The sequence below is a fragment of the Ischnura elegans genome, chromosome 3, assembly GCF_921293095.1.
Source record: "Ischnura elegans chromosome 3, ioIscEleg1.1, whole genome shotgun sequence".
Taxonomy (NCBI): Eukaryota; Metazoa; Arthropoda; class Insecta; order Odonata; family Coenagrionidae; genus Ischnura; species Ischnura elegans.
In genome coordinates this window covers 9,871,614-9,894,183 of record NC_060248.1, presented here as the reverse complement: position 1 = coordinate 9,894,183, position 22,570 = coordinate 9,871,614, and the positions used below count along the sequence as shown (strand labels likewise).

Genomic DNA, 22,570 nt, shown 5'->3' with positions numbered 1-22,570 from the left:
AATTCTTAGAAGAATAACACATGACTTTTGTTTAAAAACTGCTCACCAACAGAACAAAACAAAGAATTCATTGGACTATATTAAAAAATTGGAGTATGCAAAAAAATTTTTCTTCACAAAAATCACTGACAATTCAACCAGTTCACCACGGATTCCTACAGTAATGGGGTCATAAATGAGTAGTAGAGTTGGGCCAAAATGCGACTAAGATCTCACTAGACAGGGTCTCTGGCAGGTCTTGAATACCTCAAAACCATTGCTACCTCAGCGGTCATTTCCCTTTTTCCGCATTGGCTACAGCTGACATTCGTTCGTTTGCATTGGAAAATTCACACTGATTATAGCTGACCTTGCATATGAAAATGCTCGTTGGTTTATTGGTGCCAACATTCAAAGGCCCGAAAGGGTTGAACATCATGAATGTTGCTCTGTCGAAGCTACTATCAACTCAACAATTAGTTCTGCCATCAATAATTTCTTCTGAAAATGAAAGCGGCACTTTTGCCGAGAGCACAGTGCAATGGCATCAAGGCAACGGAGGGCTTTGAAATGCAAATCATAATTCACTCATACCCCTCGAGTTCACCAAAAAGTACTGTTCATAGAAAAATCAAAAGTTGCAGAAAAGTATGCATATGCATTAAGGCATACAGTGATTTATTACAATGCCTTTGCATAAAAAAATAGTTCATAATTTGAATTATTTAATCAAAAATCTTGGATGCTCATTACATTATGCTTAAAATGAATGCCGATAAATTTTGAAATAATGCAGAATTGTAATTTTCCTAAATATTGTCTCAAAGCATTTGGTGCAATCAAAATATGTAAACGACTGACATGATCAAGAGAAGCACATCAGCCAGTGAGCGATAAATATTGACTTTGTGATTTTAGTACAAGCTAATAAAAACCACATCCTGCAAGCACCTAAAAGCCATACTCCACAGCACGTGTGTTAAACAATTACTTTGATGAAATTTAAATTAGGATGATTAGTCATTAATTGTTTGGAACAAAAACTCCATGACAAAGTAAACGCCAAAAATAATATAGGAGGACTCAATTCTCTTCAGTTTGATCCAATGACAATATCATATTTATACTTGTAACATTCAAGAAAATGGAAAGAATTAATACACTCTTTCTTCCAGTGCCAATGAAATATCTCTATAGATTTTCTAAAATATGTAGCAATTATTAAATTAACAGTCACAAAAAATTCTTAAAGCTGTAACAATGATATGGCACTCTTATAGTTGCAGGAAAAAGGAGACTGAAAGTAAAACAATGACATTATAAATGGCACTTGATGTCACTGCAAGAATAGAGGCAAGAGCATTTGGTACTAGTGAAAAGGGCACCCAAGGAAAATTGTATCTCAAAATAAAATGCCAAAATGTTATCCCTCCACAAGTAAAATAAAATACACAAAAATACTTAATTAGAAAATCACTCTTATATTCAAGCAACCTCACGAGTAAAAATATAGCTTTTTTAACTCTCCAAATAACTGGAGGATGCTTGGATATTTAATAAACAAAGGCTAGCATTTTTATTTTGGAAAATAACTTGTGAATTTATTTTATGAGTGCTATAATAATTATTGTAGACGATTTATTGCGCTTGAATGTGAGAATGGTTTAATTAAGTATTTTAAACATAATTTATTTTACATTCGTAAGTCTTTAGCAAATCTTGTAATCACTTTGTAATCCCTTCAAATCGAAACTACTTTGGTCAATATTATTTTTTGAGATGCAAAAATTAGCTCCCAATATAATTTTTCGCTTTGATAATACTTATTTTTCAACTAAGTTATTTGTAAATTTTTGAATCAATAATTCATGCATGCATTGCCATGGGCATTAAGTGAGTGTATGCTACATTTAATTTCGACTGAACATCGAGAGGTAGAGTAAATTTTCACATAAGTCACCATGAACAAACAAACCGTAAGTGAAGTGAATATATGCGCAGTAATAATTTGAAAAATTATATCGCCTCTTTGGAAAAATGCTTACATGTAGGCGCGAAAATGTATCCTAACGCTCCCGCCGCTCAACAGACATACAAGAGTCACGTGTTGCATGTCTTCCAGGATACATGTATCTGGGTCGAAAAGGACGTTATTATCACGTACATAATTGATTCTAGTAGATTGACTAGGAGGTGAATTTAGGGCTGGACTAATACACTTTCATTGAGATTATGTTGTCCAAATTCCGGCCACGTTCAAAGTAATTTCGATAACAAGATTGCATCCAGACAAGGAGGGATAGGAGGGGAGAAAGGTAATAATAGATGGTGCCCAGTACCACCTCCCAAATGCCCATTGCTTCCGCCCCCCATCCCAACCCCGTCATCCCATCCCTCCCCCCCCCCGGAGCAGAGGCAGAGCAGGGGTACCAACCCGGGTGGAGTCGACGCCCTCGACGAGGGCCCTAGTCCTCTCGGTGGCCTTCACCGTGGTCTTGAGCACCCCATCCACATAAACGTGGTAGCTTTCGATGGTGCCCGGGGGACAATCTGGAGGATTCCAACCAATCAAAATGCTCTTGTTCAACTGCCTCTCAAGTGTAAGTTGCTTTGGAGCTGGGACTAGCACCGAGAAGAAGAGATCTGGTCAACGAGGGACATGATTCATGTTACTACACCTACAGGTGCTTAGAAAGCAACAAAGGGTGTGCACAATGATAGGGAGGGAAGGGGAGGGAGGGGAAAGGTTTAAGTGGTGAGTGCTGGCACTCACTCACGCAGGTGTAGGGAGAACAGAGGGAGGATTCAAAAAATTCACAAACATCAGACATAGAGAGAGAATGCAGAGTACAAGCCAACTATTTACTGCAGCTTAATTAAATTGAGAATCAACAGCTTTAATAAATGATTTCATTAAGTTATACTCTGCAGGTTAAGAATAGCAGATTATTCATTCCAGTTTTTAGGCAAATGAAGAATAGATGAAAGACATATAGAGTCAGTACTCAAGGACTAACAAACAGTCCATTTACATATTCTAAATAATAATTTTATTCTTCTTCACAATGAAATTCTTATGAAATACAAGTAAGTTAATCTTAATTTTTACCAACCAATGCTGACTTGCTTATTTTAATGAAATTGCACTTTGATGCTACCCATGCATTGCACATAATCAGCATTAGCGGTCATGCTCAAAGTTCTATGTTTATACATTTAAGTGTCAATGACAGGGCTAAAGAGTTGTAGAGTGATGCACTAATAGCAGCTTTTACCCACACCTCCATTGAGCTCATAAATTTGGGATAAGAAACTATTTCACATCACAAATATGTATTATGAAGAAGGCAGCAATGAAAATTAATCTCTAACATCCAGTGTTAATGTGCAAAATATAAAATTGAAGGACCTATACACAGAGATCCATGAAAAAGGTCTTACCTTTATAAATAAAATTTATTTTTAAACTTAGTGACTTTTGCTTTGGAAAATTTAAATGGCATGTTTATGATTCAGAAAGTTTTCCACACATAAAAACTATGTGTTATGCTCATGCATATAAATTAGAGATGTGCGAATAGTATCTGCGAATACTTGAATACCTCGAATACTAGAAAGTATTCGATATTCGAGGTCTCGAATAGTTATGGTAAAGGTACCGTCTCGAATACCTCGAATACTTTGAGTTTCTCATCTGTCGCCACATCATTGGTAGTTGACTCGGAAAAATGTAGAGAACGGTAGTCGTTTGGTGCATGCAGTACCGTTTTAGGCAAGTTGACGAATTACATCAAATTTAGGATTAGAGCAGTGAAAAGAGTTCGACGTGGGGAACCAGTGAGCGGGTGAAAAAATCCGAAAATCCCCGATTCCCCCCACCAAGAGAACCTCAGTGCTGTGGGATAGTAACTACATAGCACAATTTCTAAAATCCGCTAGCCCCTCCATCCATCAGCCCTCGGCCCCACCTTCGACGCTTTCCTCCTCTCCAAAATCAAACAAAAGGCCCCAACTCGTGCAGGGGTCGTATTACGAAGACCATAAATCAAAAGGTTCAATTGAAAATATCAAGTTACAGGAGAATAATAGAATCGTGTTTCACCCTTCCTTCTTTCTCCCCCACAGACCTTTTTCTGCCTAACTGCTTTGAAGTTCCCCATTTCTGGAGGTCAACCACTGCATGAGTCATCTATTAGCACAAAAGATGTCTAACAATGACTTTCATCAATTGATATTACACCTTTATTGGATTGAAATATTAGCAATGTGCGCGTAATTCCAAAAAGAATAAGACCAAAAACGACGTATGTCTGAATTTATTTGAGCATTTTACGCAAAGAAATAAGTGTCAAAATACGACAGAGACTTAGCATTCAGGCGAAATTCGATATCCTCGCAACCGAGCTTCTCGGAAGTTGATGCAGTATTTTTTTTCGAAAACATATATCAAGTTACAATTTATGAGTTATGCTATAAATCTCTATTGTCACAGACAAAGGGATTTTTTCTCAGGATATTTGGTTTCTCCCTGCTCGCAAGTCGAATTCATCTGCTTATCTCGTGAGAACTTCCAAAGATGGACTGAAAATAATTGAAGAAGAAAACTCAGTGAAGAAGCGCGTGTATTTTGTAAAACGCCTCAGATTGTCCGCTAGCACTTGACAGTAGGAGTGGGGGTAAAGCGAGCTACCTGTTGAAAATAAGAAGTTGGACGAAGCCGAGTATCAGATGGGCGTGCCGCTGAAATGGCATTTGGTAGATAAGAATGTATACATCAGACAGAAATCCATCGTAGCAGTGTAAATGCAGAGACGGCATGCAAACATGTTTTCGTAAGGTGGTGTGTCCCTTAGGATATTTGAAAGAGATGTTAGTTGAATCAACTACATGCCCAAATTGTTTCCATAAATTAAAAATATTCCATTAATCAGCTAAATTCCTGTTTGAATCCTTTTAGGAAATCACAATTACTCGCCAAAATCTTGGGTTTCCTGTTGCATAGGCAACCTAGTCAAACATTCCCGCATTCATCGTTTTTTTTCATCCCCCCTGAAAACAATAGATCGAGGTTCCATTGTATACCTTTTTATTTATACATTCATCAGGGGAAATAGAAGAAAAAACGTACGTTTAATATGCTTTGCACAATTCTAGTATTCGAGGTATTCGAATATTCGAGCAATGATTTAATATTTGAATTCGGTATTCGAGTTTGAGAAATCTGCTATTCGACCAATCTCTAATATAAATGCATTATTAATGAATGGAGGGGTGAAATTAAAAAGGGTGACACAGACATACTCGTCAAGACACCTGTTGGATTTTTGGCATGGATTGGGGTTTTTACACGATGAAATATCAATTGGAACCAAGTCCAACAATGAACAGGTAAAGATAGTGAAAATTTTATTTTAAAGATGTAATTGGTGGGCAATCAGCAAGCATTTATGGCATGGCAATGAAATTTGTTTTTATTGCAATGTATTGACCAATAAAAACGTGAAAATACCACTTCAGTGAAACCCATCTATTCAAGTGCGAGCTATCAACAAAAGAACTTTGAAGCCTAAAGTAGACTTATTCATCTGAGCGACAAAAAGATAAAGTAAGAGTAAAATAATCCCTAATTAACCCTTAGGTGCTCAAGGTGCCGATATATATTTTCCCTGTGTTTAATCTAACGTCAAATTGTTTGCTTACTATATTCTGAGCTGTTTTCACTTTTACGCTGGAGATTATATGAATGTTTATCACTCCTGATGAAATGGTATTTCTTCTACAGAATTTACTATTCTATATGAATATATGAATTTGTCATATCTTCAAAATGCCTGACACATTCTTGAATCGGGCTTGCGCTTCCAGGGAGTAAAAATTGAATCCACCATCAGAGCAAAAGGGTTCAAGATGATCAGAACAACATACATATGTAACTGGAACTGTAAGCGCATAGGGATGATTATTTTAAATTAACTAACATACTGTGACGTGATGATTATTGGAAAATTAATTCAATAATACGCATCTTCTTCCTTCCATTCCACATCAATAATATCAATAATACCAATTTTATACACCATGCATTTACTCAGATATTAATAATATATAACACGAACCCTTACAAGTCTCCATTGGTAATCCAAAGCCAACACTTAGCCATATTTTAATCATTTTTCTTTCACAGAAAGTAATCCTAACTAATTAAGTACATACATATTTTTCATTAATTGACAAAGACATTTAAAAACCACGTTACTATAGAAAGAATGATTTTTACTTCAGCAATGACGTGAAATTCTTAGCATGGTGTAGATATTACCAATATCCTATCCTATTCCAGGTATAGCCCTACGATAGACAAAATCCTGTATGCATGTGTTGGCTGGGGATGCTTTCTTAGTAAGAACTAATCATTGATTAGAAAACAACTTTCGCATATTGATAATCTTCAATTACATATGTGACTCTGAAATTATAAATTTATGCCACAAACCCTCTCTACCATCTATTCACAGAATTTTAATACATGAAATTACAATCCTAATTTACTCCAAGAAAAAGATTCCATGAAAACTACATGACCTAGATGCTTTGAAAAATGCCAGTCATGCTAAGCTCATATTAATTCCACTATCATGGTGTATTTATTTTCTTCAGCTGATCATAGCTTCACATATCTGTTGGGTACTTCATTATAGAAGGTGGGTCACGGAAGATGTTACCTCCAATTAAGAGTGGTAATGACTGGGGAAAGAAGTTTTTTTAGCCAATTTTATGGTGGATTAGTTCTAAAACCTAGTGAAGGAATCACTTCATCATATGACACACACAACCCATCACCGAAATGCCACAAGAATTTACCATGAACAAGAACATCATAGGAAAGCATTAAATCCAAAAACTCAATGTTTTCTGACAATATCTTTCAAAATTCTTGTTAAAAGTGAGTGAGTTCATGCAAAAACGGTGCTTTTGTTTGATATGCCCCAAAAGAAATTATGTACCATGAATAATAAGATAGGAAAACAGTCCAAGTACTCAATGATCTGGAGCAATACTTTTTATAAGTCATGCTAGAAGTTGTGATTTGGTTCCATTTGCCATATCTTCGCATTTTTTCAATTCAATTTTATTCCCTGGTTTCACTCTATTGTGCAATATTATGAGATACCCAAGGTTCACAGATCTCTGTGCACATATACTTTAATGCTCTCAAATTGCAGAGGGAAGAAAAAATTGTGTTGCAGGGAAATGGAAAACTAAGGAGCAGTAATGAATACTGGATTCGTGTTCTTATTAATGTCCCTCAGCATCAATTGCAGTAATATCACCCTTTTATTGCAGCAATACACATATAAGAATATATAAGGCTAAGTTTGGCTTCATTATTGAATTGACCAATTATCTAATATCCTTAAAAATGAAGGTGATCTGTTATTTTATCTAATATTAAGCCAAGAGCTAGCATAGATACCCATTTCATCGTAAATTAATCACATAAACTGAGCACAGCTACAAACTATTTTTTGGAGACAGTGATTTTAATGAGTCATTTACAGAAAAATAAGAGATCTCAAAAAAGATTTTATGCAATTCCATGAAATCATGCTATCAAATGCATGCATTATTTAATGAGCAATTCCAGAATTAAAATACTTCACTGATACGAACATGTGTTTGTTTTATAAACTACAATGATGCATTTAGGTTAGAAAATGAATGCAAACAAATACTCAGAAATAATTTTCCTATGGGTATACATTTATTTTAGAGGAATGCATGAACAAATAAGTGGATTGGGTAATGGAAATGCCTATGTTCATGATTGAAGAAAAATAAAAAAACAATTGTAAACAATTATAAATTTGTCTGCTTTGGGAAAATAGGATACAAAATATCAGTGGTCGTATACCGCTGTAAAAATTCAATGGTGTTGCCATGTTATAATATAAAATTGTATGCAAAGCATCTCCAAATTTGAGCCGGAGACAAGCTCGAAGACTGTGATACAAGTAGGGTGAGTCCACTCATAAAGCGCAAAGAAGTTTTAAATATTATCTCAGGAAAAATTATAAAAATTTTGTCATTGAGTCCATCATCTGATTCTTCACGTAGTCACATGTGCCATACTTCTCAATCTTTATATAATTAAGACTTACATAGATTTGAAAACAAATAGACATTTACATAGCTGCATAAAATTTACTGCGCTAAATTATTAGCATACGGTGCAAAGATTTATGAGTGCATCCATATTGAATGACGTGTGAATGGCTCATACAAATTGCATTTATGCAGTGATTTATTTCTCGATCAATCTAGAGCATAGTTGTCTTGGCCTCCAAAAGTATAAGAGAGAGTGGCAAAGAGTAGAACTAAAAACTGAAAGACTTGAGAGTGACTATGGAGTAAGGTGACGACCATACCACGGCAGGCTGTGCATTTGAATATGTCACTAGAGAGGCATATCTGCAGTCTAGACAGCTTGAAGAGTTCTTGCGGGGAGATACAGTGATATATGCACATGATAGTGATGATTATATGCTTTGAAATTGGATTTTGCGGAGGATTACCTGGACCCTCACCAATCTGTTCACTGAGTCCCTCCTCATCTTCCTCCATGATGTCCTCCAGGTCAATGTAGTTATGTTCAGCGATTCGCTTCCCAAGAGCCTCCTCTGTCCGAGGAAGGGATTGTTGGAGGGTAAGTAAGTGGAGGAAAAAAAAGTCAAAAAGAGAAAAGATTGGGAGGGCGGGAGGGGTGGAGGGGTTGGGGGGAGAGGAGGAGGAATGCGCACATGAGATTCAGAACCAGAGAGTGTGGAGGACGTCTCTCTTGAGAGCGGACCAATGACTCATGCCTCTCAACTGGGGTGAGAGAGTGGGTGAGAGAATGAGAGAGATGGCTTTCCATGGAAAATACCTCTCCTGCCAGCACATTATGTACTTTGTGGGGCTACATTTTGAGGCAAGTCACGGTGAATGAAAAGCAATAACTTGGTTATTTAATCAAACAACCTGGGTTTTGGGATTCCACACCAGGCGCAAACACACAAGTACAAACCAATCACACAGCAGTCAAAAACATCTCATCTTGCCATCCACATATTCCCCCCTCTAAATGGATAAATTAAGTTGAGCTACCCATTGGCAAAATATACAGCGACTGGAAATCAAATGCCAATTAAACTTAGAAGAAAAAATACCTGCACAATATTAAGAAAAGGCAATAAAAACTGGTTTCAAAGATAATTTTACTTGCAACTTTAATAGGTACATATTTGGTCTACCTTTGCGTACTCTCCTCTTTTAATGAATGAGTTAAGATACTATTCCCTCACCTACTATTCCCATTTTAACCAAAGACTTTACAAGTTGTCATGCATAGAATGGAATGGAATTTCCCATTGACGCTGCGCTGAAGTCCCCTTCCCCGGACCCAGCCCTAAACAAGTGCTCTGAGTGCTCCTCCAAACTTTCCATTCCAACCCTCATGAAAAGACACACCCTTCCACAACTTAAGCCCCAACACATTCCTCCCCTTCAGGCACATGGCAAGAATTTTGCTTTAGGAGGAGCTTGGCTGGAATACAAGCTGACTATGTATAATGACATTTTTATGCCAATTCACAAGCATCAAAAACCATGCATTAAAATAAATCAGCTATATATATATATTTAGTTTGCACATAGCTGAAAATAACATTTGTCATTGGTTATTGGCACGTATTATAAAATTACTTTTGAAAAATGGAGTGTCAGAGGATTGGTGACCCTAGGCTAATGGTCTTCTCAGCAGCAATATGTATCACAGGTGGTCGCTACGAGGGAACACATTTCGTGAGGAGGAAGCGCCCAACCCTGGCTATGTGCTTCCTCCCCTCCACCCCTATGTCACCCACCACCCCCTCACTCTCCCACCTTCATTAGTCCCTTTAACTTCATCTGCAGACAATGAGGGTTCTGCTGTACTTGGGAGTTTGCACCTGAGTGCTTGTAATCGGTGCTAATGTGCAACACTTAAACCTTGGTCATTTAAATAAATAACCCATCTTTTCATTCAGAATGAAGAGCAAATTTCACCCAGGCCACACCTGAGACGACAGCAAAATTGTGGTTAAGTCCCTCAGGCATTGAACAAGTCTATTGAGAGGTTGGGAAAACACTGGCTCTGAACCTCTTTAGAAATCCTTAAATAGATGCTACTTACTCATATATGTTTATTAGGGATGAGTGGGATTCATTAGCCCCAGGAATGACAGCTTTTTAGGCTTTAATAAAACTTGACATGGGAAAGGTCTCCCAAAAATATGATGCCCTGTTAATGTTAATCCACCTTTTAGTCTCAAAATAGATATGATAGAAATGCCTCATTTACTGCATTGCTAATTGCAATGATAACAGCAAATTTTCAAACCTATTTTATAAATTCAATATATGTATTTATTAGTGATGGGTCGATTCCAAAATTTTATCGATTCCGATCCCGATTCCGATTCTGACATTTCGATTCCGATTCTACCGATACCGATTCCATCGATTCTGATGCCATAGGCTCCAAGAAAAATGTCACTTAATTCCAGGCAACAAGAAAACCACTTTAAAAAATATTAATCTGTGAAAGAGTCAGTCAAACAAAAGCATCTTTCATATCATCACTATGTAATTAAAATATAATAGCTGAATTTCAAAACAGAACATTCCTGAAAAGTGATCTTACATGATAGGTATTACTTTAGAATATTAACACTCATGTTTAAATTTAAAATAAAAGTATCTCCTTAAATATCTATCTTTTATTGATAATATCTTATCATTATCAATAATGTCTCACAAATTTAGTCTCCTTTTACAGACTTTAAATTTTTGCTCAGATATAAAAGCATCTTCACTCTGTCAGCTGACAGAGTGAAGATGCTTTGCTTTGTAGGATAGCCTAGGATATCCTAGGATAAAGCCTGTTGCATTTTACATCACATATTTTTCCTGCAGATCTAAATGTCTTTCCCTGAACACAGTGGATGGCGGTATGGCAAGAAACCTCTTCGCTAATACTTTCAGCCTTGGGTAGGAGATACAAGTCTTTCAGTATTTCCCAGGGAAGGAATTTGGTGGTGCATTCATCTATGATAAATAAGCTCCACTTCAGCTTCAACAGTGTTTGCTATGGTGACTTTGGGTACTTTTCCAAATGCATCACTGTATCTTGACTATATACCTGTCACAGGCTCCCTAGTCTGCATTTGCTCCTTTGGAATATAAAAAGGATTTCCAAGTAGCACTTTTTGATCTCGAGTCGAGTAGAAAATTACTCGCAAGTATCGAGTCAATTATGATATTTTCTGAACCAGGCAATACAGCAATGCATACTACAATATATTCTACTCCAATTTTCTATGATGAATGTCTAGCCTAATATAAGAAGGAAAATATAATGAGGATCGTGCCCTATAATGAGCCCTGAGTATAGTAATTTTCACAGCTATAATAAAGATTACATACTAAGTATATGAATCATGTAATATTTGGCCCTTTCAAATTCTCAAGCAGAAAATCCAATTATTCTACATGCTCATCTAGCAGGTTTTGACATATTCATATTACAGTATTACTGCCTGCAGAAAATTGGCTTTTGCTACACACTTGTGTGACTGGGCAAGTACTTTCCTACCAAAATTGCAAGATTTTGGAGACTTTGGAATTTTTATTAAAAATAATATCAACGATTTATTTGGACCTTGAATCTTCATGGAATTCAAATGGACGAAGCGAACGAACTATATAAAACTAAACTTGAGTTTTGTAGAGCCAAAAAAATTCTATACTTCGCACGTCATTTAATCAGGGTTAAAGTCTCTTGCTTTTTTAAGTTCAAGAAAGAAACTAAACGCTACAAATGAATATCACATCGGACGGATGCAGTAATAAAAAAGGCAAAAAGATGCCTTGTGATATGAAAACTCCCCCTTCCGCGCGACTCACCTCGGCGAAGGTGGAAAGGGAAAAAGGGTATCAGTTGTTGCCTTTCATGGAAACAGTTCATTTTTCTCTCTCTTAAGCATGCTGACTTAATTTCTTCATTTAACTTCAATACCCGAGCCATATTTCTTATGCGTGGGATGGTTCCGAAAAATATCCAATCCTTTGTATTTTCTTTCGAGTAATGCGCTAAATGGCCTATTCGATCTATACATAATCCTTTTAAACATCCTCAGTTTAGTGTTTTCAGTCAATTAAGACGATTATCCATGCTTTACATGACGATTTTCAAGACTAATGTTTTAAAAAACTTGAAAACTCGGCTTTAGTTACCGAGCCTCAGAGGTCCGCGGCGTGTAGGTCAGCCTTGACGCGCGATTAAAAAATCGCTATAATTTCCTTCGTCGCAAACTTTTTTCCAAGATTTCTACTTAGTAATCTTTAGAAATCTCTACTTTATATTGTGGTTTAAATTTTCCGAGTTATATTTTTCGTAAACGAAAGATAATATCTACTTTATGTCAAATTTCACGTGAAAAACGGGTCGGCCATTTTGCGTTGTAAAACCAGACAGATGAGAGCCAAAATCTTCAAAAGTCATTGAAAATATAGGGAAAGCACCAGGTCAAAGGAATATTGCGTTTCTTTATTCCATTAAACTCATACCAACGCAAAACCGCCTGGATAAATTCAAAGATTTTTTGAGGAAAAACGATATCTTGCGTGGCATTAAAAAATTGGTCATGTTTGGGCCACTGTATCTCACAAAAGGGTCGTATTTATGTAAAACGGCATATAAATCTATATCTGGTAATAATTTATGAGTATTTACGCTAAGTTTCAAGTCTCTATCCCCAAAAAGGTCATTTTGGACTTCATTTCAGCTTTTTCCGATTTCGGACCAGTGCGCGCCGGGTAGGAAGACGATCGGCCGCCGCGGCTGCCGTAAAGGTATTCGGCGCCCATGTCGACAACTATAGTGTATTCGGCAAGCTGGAATTCCAGCTTGCCGAATACACTATAGTTGTCGACTATAGTTAACTACCAGGCCAAGGCATTAGGATGACTTATCGGCTTTAGAAACTGAATTATAACACGAGTTTCATGATAGCGCTTCCTGTCGGCAGATCGCTGGACCTACTATACTCGAAAGCTCTATAACCTTAACTACTCGACTCGACATTCGTAATGCTACTCGAAACGCTCGAGTCGAGTACCAACTACTCGACTCGACTTGAATTTTCGAGTACTCGCACATCCCAGGAAGATATGTGTTTTGTTATCACGATTACGAGGCGCGAAAATTCAAATGACTTTTGGGAACGCGGTCGTACATTTTGTGGTTTGAAGTACTACTGGAATCGGAATCGATTTTTCACCTTGGCAAGTACTCGTTTTCGATTCCGGTTCTTGGCCGAGAATCGAGGAATCGAAGAATCGAGGAATCGAACCGACCCATCACTAGTATTTATACATCTATTCTCTCTATTTATACCTAACTCTGCCAATGGAATCAGAAAAAATTGTATTTGCAGCGTCCTGAATCTAAGCTTCATCATGCAATTGCATCATTTTTGTCCTACATAAGAAAAGAAACGAAAATGTTTTTTACGGAAACCAAATTGCTATTTGCCCTTTACAGGAAACCTCAAATTATTTTCAGCATACTAAGTCTAGATTTTTGTATAGGAATAGGTCTATGATATATAAATTGATAATTCCTGCAGTTGTAAGCACAATTAAATCTGCACTTCTCTGAAAGGAAATTATGAAGTTAACTTACAAGAAAGATAAATTCTATCTTTCTTGTAAGCTTGTATCAAGTGAACCCTATCAAAATAAATATGTACTTGAATATCTGAAGGCAGCATTTTTCAGGTTTTACTGCATCATCGTTGTGATGGAGACAACAGTTTCTCCTGCATTCCAGCAGGCGTCTTCAGGTCAAAGTGCTTGACATGAAGATGCCTCCTGGAATGCAGGAGAAACTGTTTCTCCATCACGATGACGATGCGGTGAAATCGCGAAAATTCAGCCTTCATTACCATCACAATGTGGAAGCCTTTGCACCAAATTGAATATCTACTATGAAATTATAAAAAATCTATGAAAGCATTTATTTCTCCCTTTAAAAATTTTACCAGCAGATATATTGGCCTCTTTGCTCCTTTTTATGCTTTTTATTATCTATCAAAAACAGAAAAAATTGGTAATTAAAGGATAGATGTGCTTTCAAGGAAGTAACAATAAAAATAAATTCACTCACTTCACAAAAGAGCCATATCCAGTTACTTAGGATAAGTAATTCATTTCTTAAGATTCTAGAAACATATTCAAATCTGTACTATATTGAACTGCAAGGCAATCTTCAATGTAGAGAAAAGACTCTAGTAGCACAACCCTTGCACTACCCAAGATCCTAATACAATCAAAATGGAGGTTAAACAACCTTAACTGAAACTCCACAGGCAGAGTTGTGATACAGACAAAACGACTTCCATCAATCATGAGAAATTACACCTGCCATATGCAATGCAACCTGAAAATAGTTTATATTAAATAAAAAACCTCTCCTGATTCATACCCATAGAGAGATTTTGTTTCCTGGACATGAGACCTGAGGTTATTTTCCCACTCATCCCTGATGTCTATTACACTGTGCATGTGTGGTGTTTGTACATGTATAGAACACAGAAGAATCACCGTGAGAAACGCATGCAAATAAAACTCCCATGGGATTCAACAAACATTGTGGGGAAAGATAACGCAGTGAAAGGTAACAAAATTGCTCATTTAAAGTTGACAATAATCCTCACCCCCTTCTTGAAGAAATTCTGACATATTTTTTTCATAAAGAAGCCTTCGCAAGCATATTTACAAGCATAGTTTATTCCAAGTTTTCAGTTTACCATTGCTCTCACGAGTAACAGCATTGCCAACTCTATGCTCATGCATCTATCTCCTGTTGCTGCTTTATCTTGAGCACCAGTTTGTAGCTCCATTGCATGGATATAAACACATCAACTATGCACAAATGTATGAATAATATAGGATAAAATATTAACTAAGTTGAGATTAATTTTTATAAAGATGCATTACATTACCTTTCATCATTTTTCAGAGAGAAAGCAATCTCACCTGCATATTCACAAATCTTATTTATCTTCTGCATTGTAACTTTTGCTTGGCATTTTATGTTGACCACCACCCTAAATCTCAGAACTAATAACCACCATGCTTTCTAATACCCATCATCCCACCAAGTATCTCTCCCAGTAACCATGCATGCTTTCTCCCATGACACCCCTCTTCAAATGCACTTTAAGGTAACAATTATAGCCTCTCCCCCCCTCCCCTCCCTCACCCTGTTGACTCCAACATATTTGGCAATGCTCAAAAATTCCCTTCAGAGACCACAGTAACATGAAAATGTGGAACACATTATGGGAAAAACATTTGCGAATGCTCATAACAATACAATATTTTTATAGCCCCAGCCTCTTATGTAAGGTCTTCCTCACTATTTGCCCATGATGGCAGCTACGTGGTAAATTTCATCAGGGAAAGGAAGGACAAACTTGAAAAAACTCAGTTTTTAAATTTTCAGGAGCTCTCACCCTCTTTAGTACACTATTTATGATGACTACTAACAATGATTATTTGTCAACATTTTAAACACAGAGGGATTTAAATAGTGAGTTTTATTCACATGACATTCTTTAACAGATGCTTTTGAAGAACCCCAGAGGATTGTTCTAAAAGCAAAACCTCACAATGAAGTGAATCTTCTGAGAATATATGGATACGTGTGAACACATGCACAATAAATTGGGAAAATATTTAGTATTTTCAACACAGAAGTGATATACACAGCAGTGATGCAAAGTGTGCAATGCAAGACAAGGGAAACAACCAGAAATGGTCTAATCAATCAGATAGTCTCCAACAAACTGAGGCTATTGGTTTGACTTACTGGACCATAAGCAAGTATGCTCCTTTTTCATGCTACATTAATGCATCACTGCTATGCACATAACTTTCACATACCAAACACACACGTACAACTATCCGTTTTTGCATTCCAAATTGTATAATTGGAACATATGGCATTTTTAATCATAGCCGAGGCTTTTTCTTGGATTCAGTCGTCACTGCTCAGCAGAGCTAAAATATTAATGGCCAAGAACATTTTAGTGTACGATGGGAATGTATTGATCTAAGTGAGTAAAAAGAAAGTCAACATTCACAAATATCAGCAGTGACAGCAATGTGAGGAATTAGTTCATTTTAGAGAGGCAATATGAAATATGAGATGTACAAAGCACACCCTCCTCCTCCACCTCCGAGATGTCACAGAATTAGAGGCTGATTGCCCGCTTGGCAGCACTACAAGCCTGCCCGGCCAAAGCTGCCAATTTCATTGAGATCTGAGTTCTGATATGCATTAGTATTGGCATGCATAGCTAAGTAAACTAGCTTAAGCTACCTATCATTTATCGATTAAACATTCACATTTTCTACGGTGAGAGACTTAAATACCCATCAACCACAAGGATTTCTTCAATGTTAGTTGTTTCTTTGTTGCTTCTGCTAGTTGGGTTCATATTCAATCAGCTCAAATGACACTCACTGTGGGCTGAATGGTGTGAATGGGAAAATGTAGCACCATTTATGTATTTTTATCTGCATGGAATGTCGTGAAATTTCCATACTTGTGCTGACTACAAGAAAAGATTTTTCACATTAGAATTCATCAAAATTAATAGAAAGCAATTTTGAATGGACCAACTTTGCATGACTGTGTTTCCCAACCACTCACTCCAGAAATAATACCCAAACATTGCTACGTTCGAGGAGCAATCAGTGGGGTGTCTCAAGAATTCTCTTCCGAGAAAATACTAGGAAAATAAAAACTAACTTTTCAGCAAAATAGAAAATGGGGGAGCACACTCAATCTAGCACACGGACTCTTTGAATCAGGTTACTAAATGGCACCTACTGTTCTGCGTAACCATTGGTAGAACCCGTTTTGACACGTTGACCTTAGATTGGGGCATTAGGGCCGCTTTTGACGGCTGCTGCCGCAGATTTGCTTGGGCCGACATTGGCTTTGTGTGCCCCAACTGGGTTGCGCCAGTTCCTTGTGGAAATATCACTATAGTTCCCACATGCAGACAAAAACACAAGTGTCAAATTTAGGAGAAGAAATAATAAGCACATGGAAAACACACCATTAATTATATACTGTATCATGCCTGGCTAAATTTTTCAACAACAATAATAATAATAATAAAAACAAGCATATCATTTATACTATGGAGTATGAATCTTTTCAGACCAAACAAAAGATTGCTGATACACTTGCTGAAGGAATATCAACTGGAATTAGTAGAAATTTGACAACAGCTGTTACAATAGCATTCACACCCGCCGCAAGGAGCTATCAAGACTTAAAAGCAAGGCAGAGTGACTTCCACAGATTTTGTAAACATGCCGCTTCAACTTTTCAAACTTTTCTACAAATTACTTATTAGGCAAAAGTATGGTCATGATGAACTTTATAAAAAATATAATGCCTACTCATCCTAGCATCCATTTAAGGTAGGTACATTAGAATTCTTCTGTACATAAAACAATAGAAGCCTTACGTAGAAAGTTAAATAAGTATTGTTTTATTCTAAGAATAAGTATGGGGGTCATATTTTTTTCAATTAACTACATAAGCAAATATTTGCATTCTTGGAAGACAAAGCTACAACTACTGATCAATAGATTAATATATCTACAAATAACTGGATGTGAGATAATTTCTTCTCACCCACTCAAGTATTTCATACAATGCCGAACAATTAGAAAATTTCCAAAGCTACCTTAGATTTACCCGTTCCATCTAAATATTTACTTCACTATTTTACAAAATCAGCAAAAGTGCACCATTCTAAAGCCAATATTTGCCATGCCAGTCAGAATATTCTTTCCATTTTCATCCATTAGATGCCTTCACAGGTTAGAAGAAATGTCAAAATTTTGAAGCTCTTGCCATTACTTAAAGTTTATTCCTCACCAATCATCATGTTCTGTGCCTCGTCAGCGGTTCCGCAGGCTTCGAGGTCCTGTGGGATGGTGGTTGAAACACTATCATCCACAGCATCTCTAAGCCCGCCCATTACCACAGATTGGTGGAACTCTAAAAGGTCCTCGCCAACTAACTTCTGCACAAAATTTGAAGGTACAAGACCTCTTCGACCGTCAAGAAGTTCGCCATCGAAGAAGCCATCCTAAAAATCACAGATGGCAAAGTAAGTCATAGAAATTTTATCGGTTAAATAACAAATCTGATTCCTGGCCACACCATATCGAAATAGCTGCTTCATAAGTCTGATACCTTGGTTGGTAAAAAAAGATTCTAACAGGTGATACTGACTGAATAGGAAGCAATAATTACAAGTATCTCATATGCCATCAGATGCGGCAATGAATATAGAGAGGAAGCGAAATTGGCAAGTTACCTAATCACTGGGAATATTCAAATGACCCTAAAATTTGGGTATTTGTGAGGAGTTGTGGCATGAAAAAGTACCTGGTGTTTCATTATTAAAGAAATTCACGTGTGAAACAGCACATACCACTTGAGCATGCATATTACTGCTGTATTGACTTAAATGTGAAACAAAGGTGACAAAGAATTTTTCCAAGGCTTAAATGGAGATAAAAAACACCAAAAATAACTGTCAAGGATCTTATGACACATATTAAATGGCTCTTCAAAAATACAAAAGGTTAAAGAATCACAAGCAACACTTCATTTTTTTTAAATTAATATTAGGTCACCGTTTGTTCATAAATCTTATCTCATAACTATTTTTGTTTCTATGACACTGAGTGAGTATGGAAGTTAATTTTACAGCAATGTTTATTCATGCACGATGTAAGTATACTATAAAAGCAAGAAGCAAAAGAATAACTATCGTCCTGCGATAATGTAAATTTTCTCATTATGCAAGATTTCTCCCTCGCTATGAGTGTATGTAACTACTCCATTATCGAGGCTATATTTTATGGGAATGGCTGGAAATTTGCTCAAATGGGACTTAATTAACAATGGGTTCATGCTAAGGGTTTCAATGAGTATACACTAACATAGATGATGAGAAGACTTAATTGACTCAAGTTTTTTTAATGAATCCATGTTTTGTCCACTGAATAATACTGCAATTGCTTTTTAATGTGTACTGTGGCTGAAGAGATGTATAAGAGAAGTATGGGATGAGGAGTAAAGAGGAGGGAATGACGTTTAAATCAATGAGGTTTATAGATAATAAGGGATTGATTACCCAGTCAGCAAGAGAGCTCTGGTGGATGGGATAGACAAGCATTTTGAGGCATTTAGCATGAGGAGTCATCATGGGTACAGTTTTTTGAAGCAACTAGAGCATGAAATTTGAGGCTGACAAAAAAAGTACATTGGTGGTCACAAATCTGAGTAGGTGGAGCATTTGGGCAGCACAAGTAGAGTGAAACAGCAGCCAGGATATCAGGATGAGAATTGAGTAAGGAAAGGTGTTCATGAACAGGAAAGATCATCATGTATCAAAGGATCATTATGTAAAAGTTTAAAGGAAAGGCTTGAGTCGAAATGATCAGGATTGCAGTGCAGAAACATGGGACACTTAGGAAGGAGCATAAAAAAGATTGGAGGCATTGGAGATGAGGGTATGAAGAGGAATGGAGAGGGTGAAACTGATGGAGAGGAGGAGGAATGACAAAGTGCTGGTCATGGTGGGTGAGGAGAGGCTGCTTTTAGATGAGGTACTGAGGAGACAGTGGGTTTGGATGGAGCAACTACTGGGAGGGGAGGTGATGTTAAAAGCAGTGTTACAGGGAAAAATGTTGGGTAAACAAGGGACAAGAAAGAAGAGAATAGGATTTAATGATGGAATGAAAGGGAATATGCCTTATTGTGAATTAAAGAGGGAAGTACAAGCTGGAAAGGAAAGCAGGCCAGGGAAATCTGCAAAATGCTCAGTGTAAATCTACCTCAGCTGGTAGAATACTTATATAAATAATAATTGTTATGAATGCCTCGTCCTCATATGAATTTTAATGATTTTAACAATAAAGAGTGTTAAAATCCTTTGTTCTTCATGGAATCATACCTAGCTAAAATAATGTAATTGAGGGTGAATTGAGGAAAGTAGATCAAGCACTGGCTATAGTATTTTGGGTTCAAACCCCAGGTGTAGACTTAGGACTGTGATAAGTAAAAATTCTTGAATTAAAGGCAGCCCATGGAAGGAAACTGACCATTCTACCCTGAATGTATGATATTCACATGCCTATGGCTAAGTCTGGGATGACCTCCATTCTCACCTTTCAAAACAACCCTAATGTTGAAACAACGGTGAAGGTAAAGTAATGATTCACACTATCAAATTTGTTGAATAATTTCAAACCAAAATCACATCTAACACTGATTTTTAAAACAATTTCCTCATCATAAATAATTTATAACACCTGTGATGAATAACTATCTTCTAATCTGTTGAAAAGCAACCCCACAGTCAAGGTGATCAAAATTCTACAGAGCACATTCGGACTACTATGAATAAAAAGGATAAATTTGCATTATTACTTGTGAGTTTAAATGACTATGAATTTTCACAGCACATCACTTTGTCTTACATTTGTTCAATACAGCACTCTACTCGTGAATCTCACAATTGATGGATCAAACTATTTCCAATTTTTCTGCCAGAACACCCTCCACAGTTCATGTTACAATTTGAGATATACTGGGATCACAACTGAGACATAATCACTTATTTCCATGCATAATTAGTATCCTGCTATAATATGAACTACTATAATGAGCTGTTAATTATTATCTTGATTTCCAATTTGAAATATGCATATTTAATAGACCTAGGAAATGGAACCGATTACAAACAGCTACGGAAATTATATGGACAAACCCTGCCTCATTAGATTAAGACTTCTCTGACAGATAATGAGCTGTGATGGTCTGGACTAGCTAGTGTAAGTTCAAATTAACTATGAAAGTGAATCCATCCCTACGAGGTAAAGGAAATTTTAATGGAAATGCCTCCAAAATAGACTTCAGCCAAAGGTGAGGTCCAACTCTTTTTCAAAGAGCAGAGACACTGAAGAGAGAGCAATGATATTTTGATTGATAAAGATAAAAATAAGTAATGGCAAATGTTTGAATTATTTACCTCATCCATATTTCCCCAAACCAATAGATAATCTCCTGCATTAACAGCTAACTCAGCTTCAGGATTTTCATTTGGGGAATGCTGAAGAGGATCATATGAGTACCTAAGACAAAGTACAATAAAAAAGTTATTAAATGCCAATTTATTCCAATAAAATATATTGTGATGAACTTTTAAAAAAACATTCTTGACCAAAGAAAAATCCTAAAATTAACCCAAGTAACAGTGTGTAATTTTCTTTATAGCAGAAAATTTTTTTCTGAATTGAATATAAAAGAATATTCCTTTACCTGGCAATGTAGACATAGCAGCGACCTTTTCCAGGAATGTCAAGCATATCTACAACTTTGTTTTCAGGGACTAAGTGGTCATTCAGGGGTGTGGGGAAAGTGCTCAGGGCCCCTGACAAACCACCATTGAGGAAACTTTTCTTTCCTTGAATGAAGAAAATGATAATTTTTTATTTTAAATCTTAATTCAAAGACACTTGGAGTAGAACTACCCTATTTAATCACTAGGCCATTCTATCAAAGCATTAAGGTAGTAGCTATGCTATTAAATTTGATGTCTCACTAACGAGACTTGAAAAAAAGTGATACTAAATGCAATAGCTAAAATTAACTACACTAAGGGTGCAAGATATACTATTCAACTTTGATATTCATGCCATAGAATTAATGAGAAAACATCACAGACTTCAGAACATCCATCTCGACAACCACCCTCACCTTCAGGATCTAACTGGGAGGTGAGTACCGAGGGCATACCAGGGGCCGACGCAACTAAGGAGGGGGCCAGGCAGGAGGAGGAGGGGGGGGGAAGAGCCAAGGCGGGAGTCGCCGCACCTGCTGGGATCTGAGGCATCAGCCTGCCTGGCGACGTGCCATGCGACACCCCGCCAAAGTGGACGCCGTGGTGCGTGGTTGAGGGCAGGTGAGCCGAGCCCATGATGCCCGAGAGGGGGTGGCCAAGTCCGGCTGCCGAAGCCACAGCCGCCATCTGATCCCGCTGCTGCAGACTGCCCATCATGGTCGAGAGGGCCGACGAGGGCTGGCCGAGGCCCGAGAGGGCGCCCATACCACTCGACAGCCCGAGCATGCCACCCCCACCCAGGATGCTGCTCGTGGCCGCCGTCGAGCCCATGAGAGACGAGGAGGGCACTTGCGGCAGCAGCATGGGCAGGGAGGAGCCAGAGGTGGCCTGCGTCGCCGACATGGGCATGGGGCTGAGGCTGCGACCAGGCAGGCTGGACGAGCTGAGGAAGCCTGAGTCGCTGGTGATCTGGCCAGCGCGACCCGGGCTATCCCCAGCCGACGAAAACCCTGCAAGGAGAGAGGGGGGATGACTAAAGAAGGGAGACAATTCGAGCAACAGGGATT

The 22,570-nt window shown here is 37.5% G+C and overlaps 1 protein-coding gene across 4 annotated transcripts in view; it reads right to left on the bottom strand.

The window, feature by feature from the left end:
* LOC124155432 overlaps positions 1-22,570 on the bottom strand; it is a 342,127-nt gene that overhangs the window by 75,597 nt on the left and 243,960 nt on the right. For all 4 annotated transcript variants that reach the window (XM_046529237.1, XM_046529238.1, XM_046529240.1 and 1 more), the window contains 7 exons: positions 22,037-22,513; positions 21,482-21,626; positions 21,192-21,294; positions 18,023-18,236; positions 16,958-17,113; positions 8,553-8,657; positions 2,414-2,622 (listed from right to left, as the gene is read on the bottom strand). In XM_046529237.1, the coding sequence (XP_046385193.1) occupies positions 2,414-2,622; positions 8,553-8,657; positions 16,958-17,113; positions 18,023-18,236; positions 21,192-21,294; positions 21,482-21,626; positions 22,037-22,513 (1,409 nt within the window). The remainder of the gene's footprint in view (positions 1-2,413; positions 2,623-8,552; positions 8,658-16,957; positions 17,114-18,022; positions 18,237-21,191; positions 21,295-21,481; positions 21,627-22,036; positions 22,514-22,570) is intronic.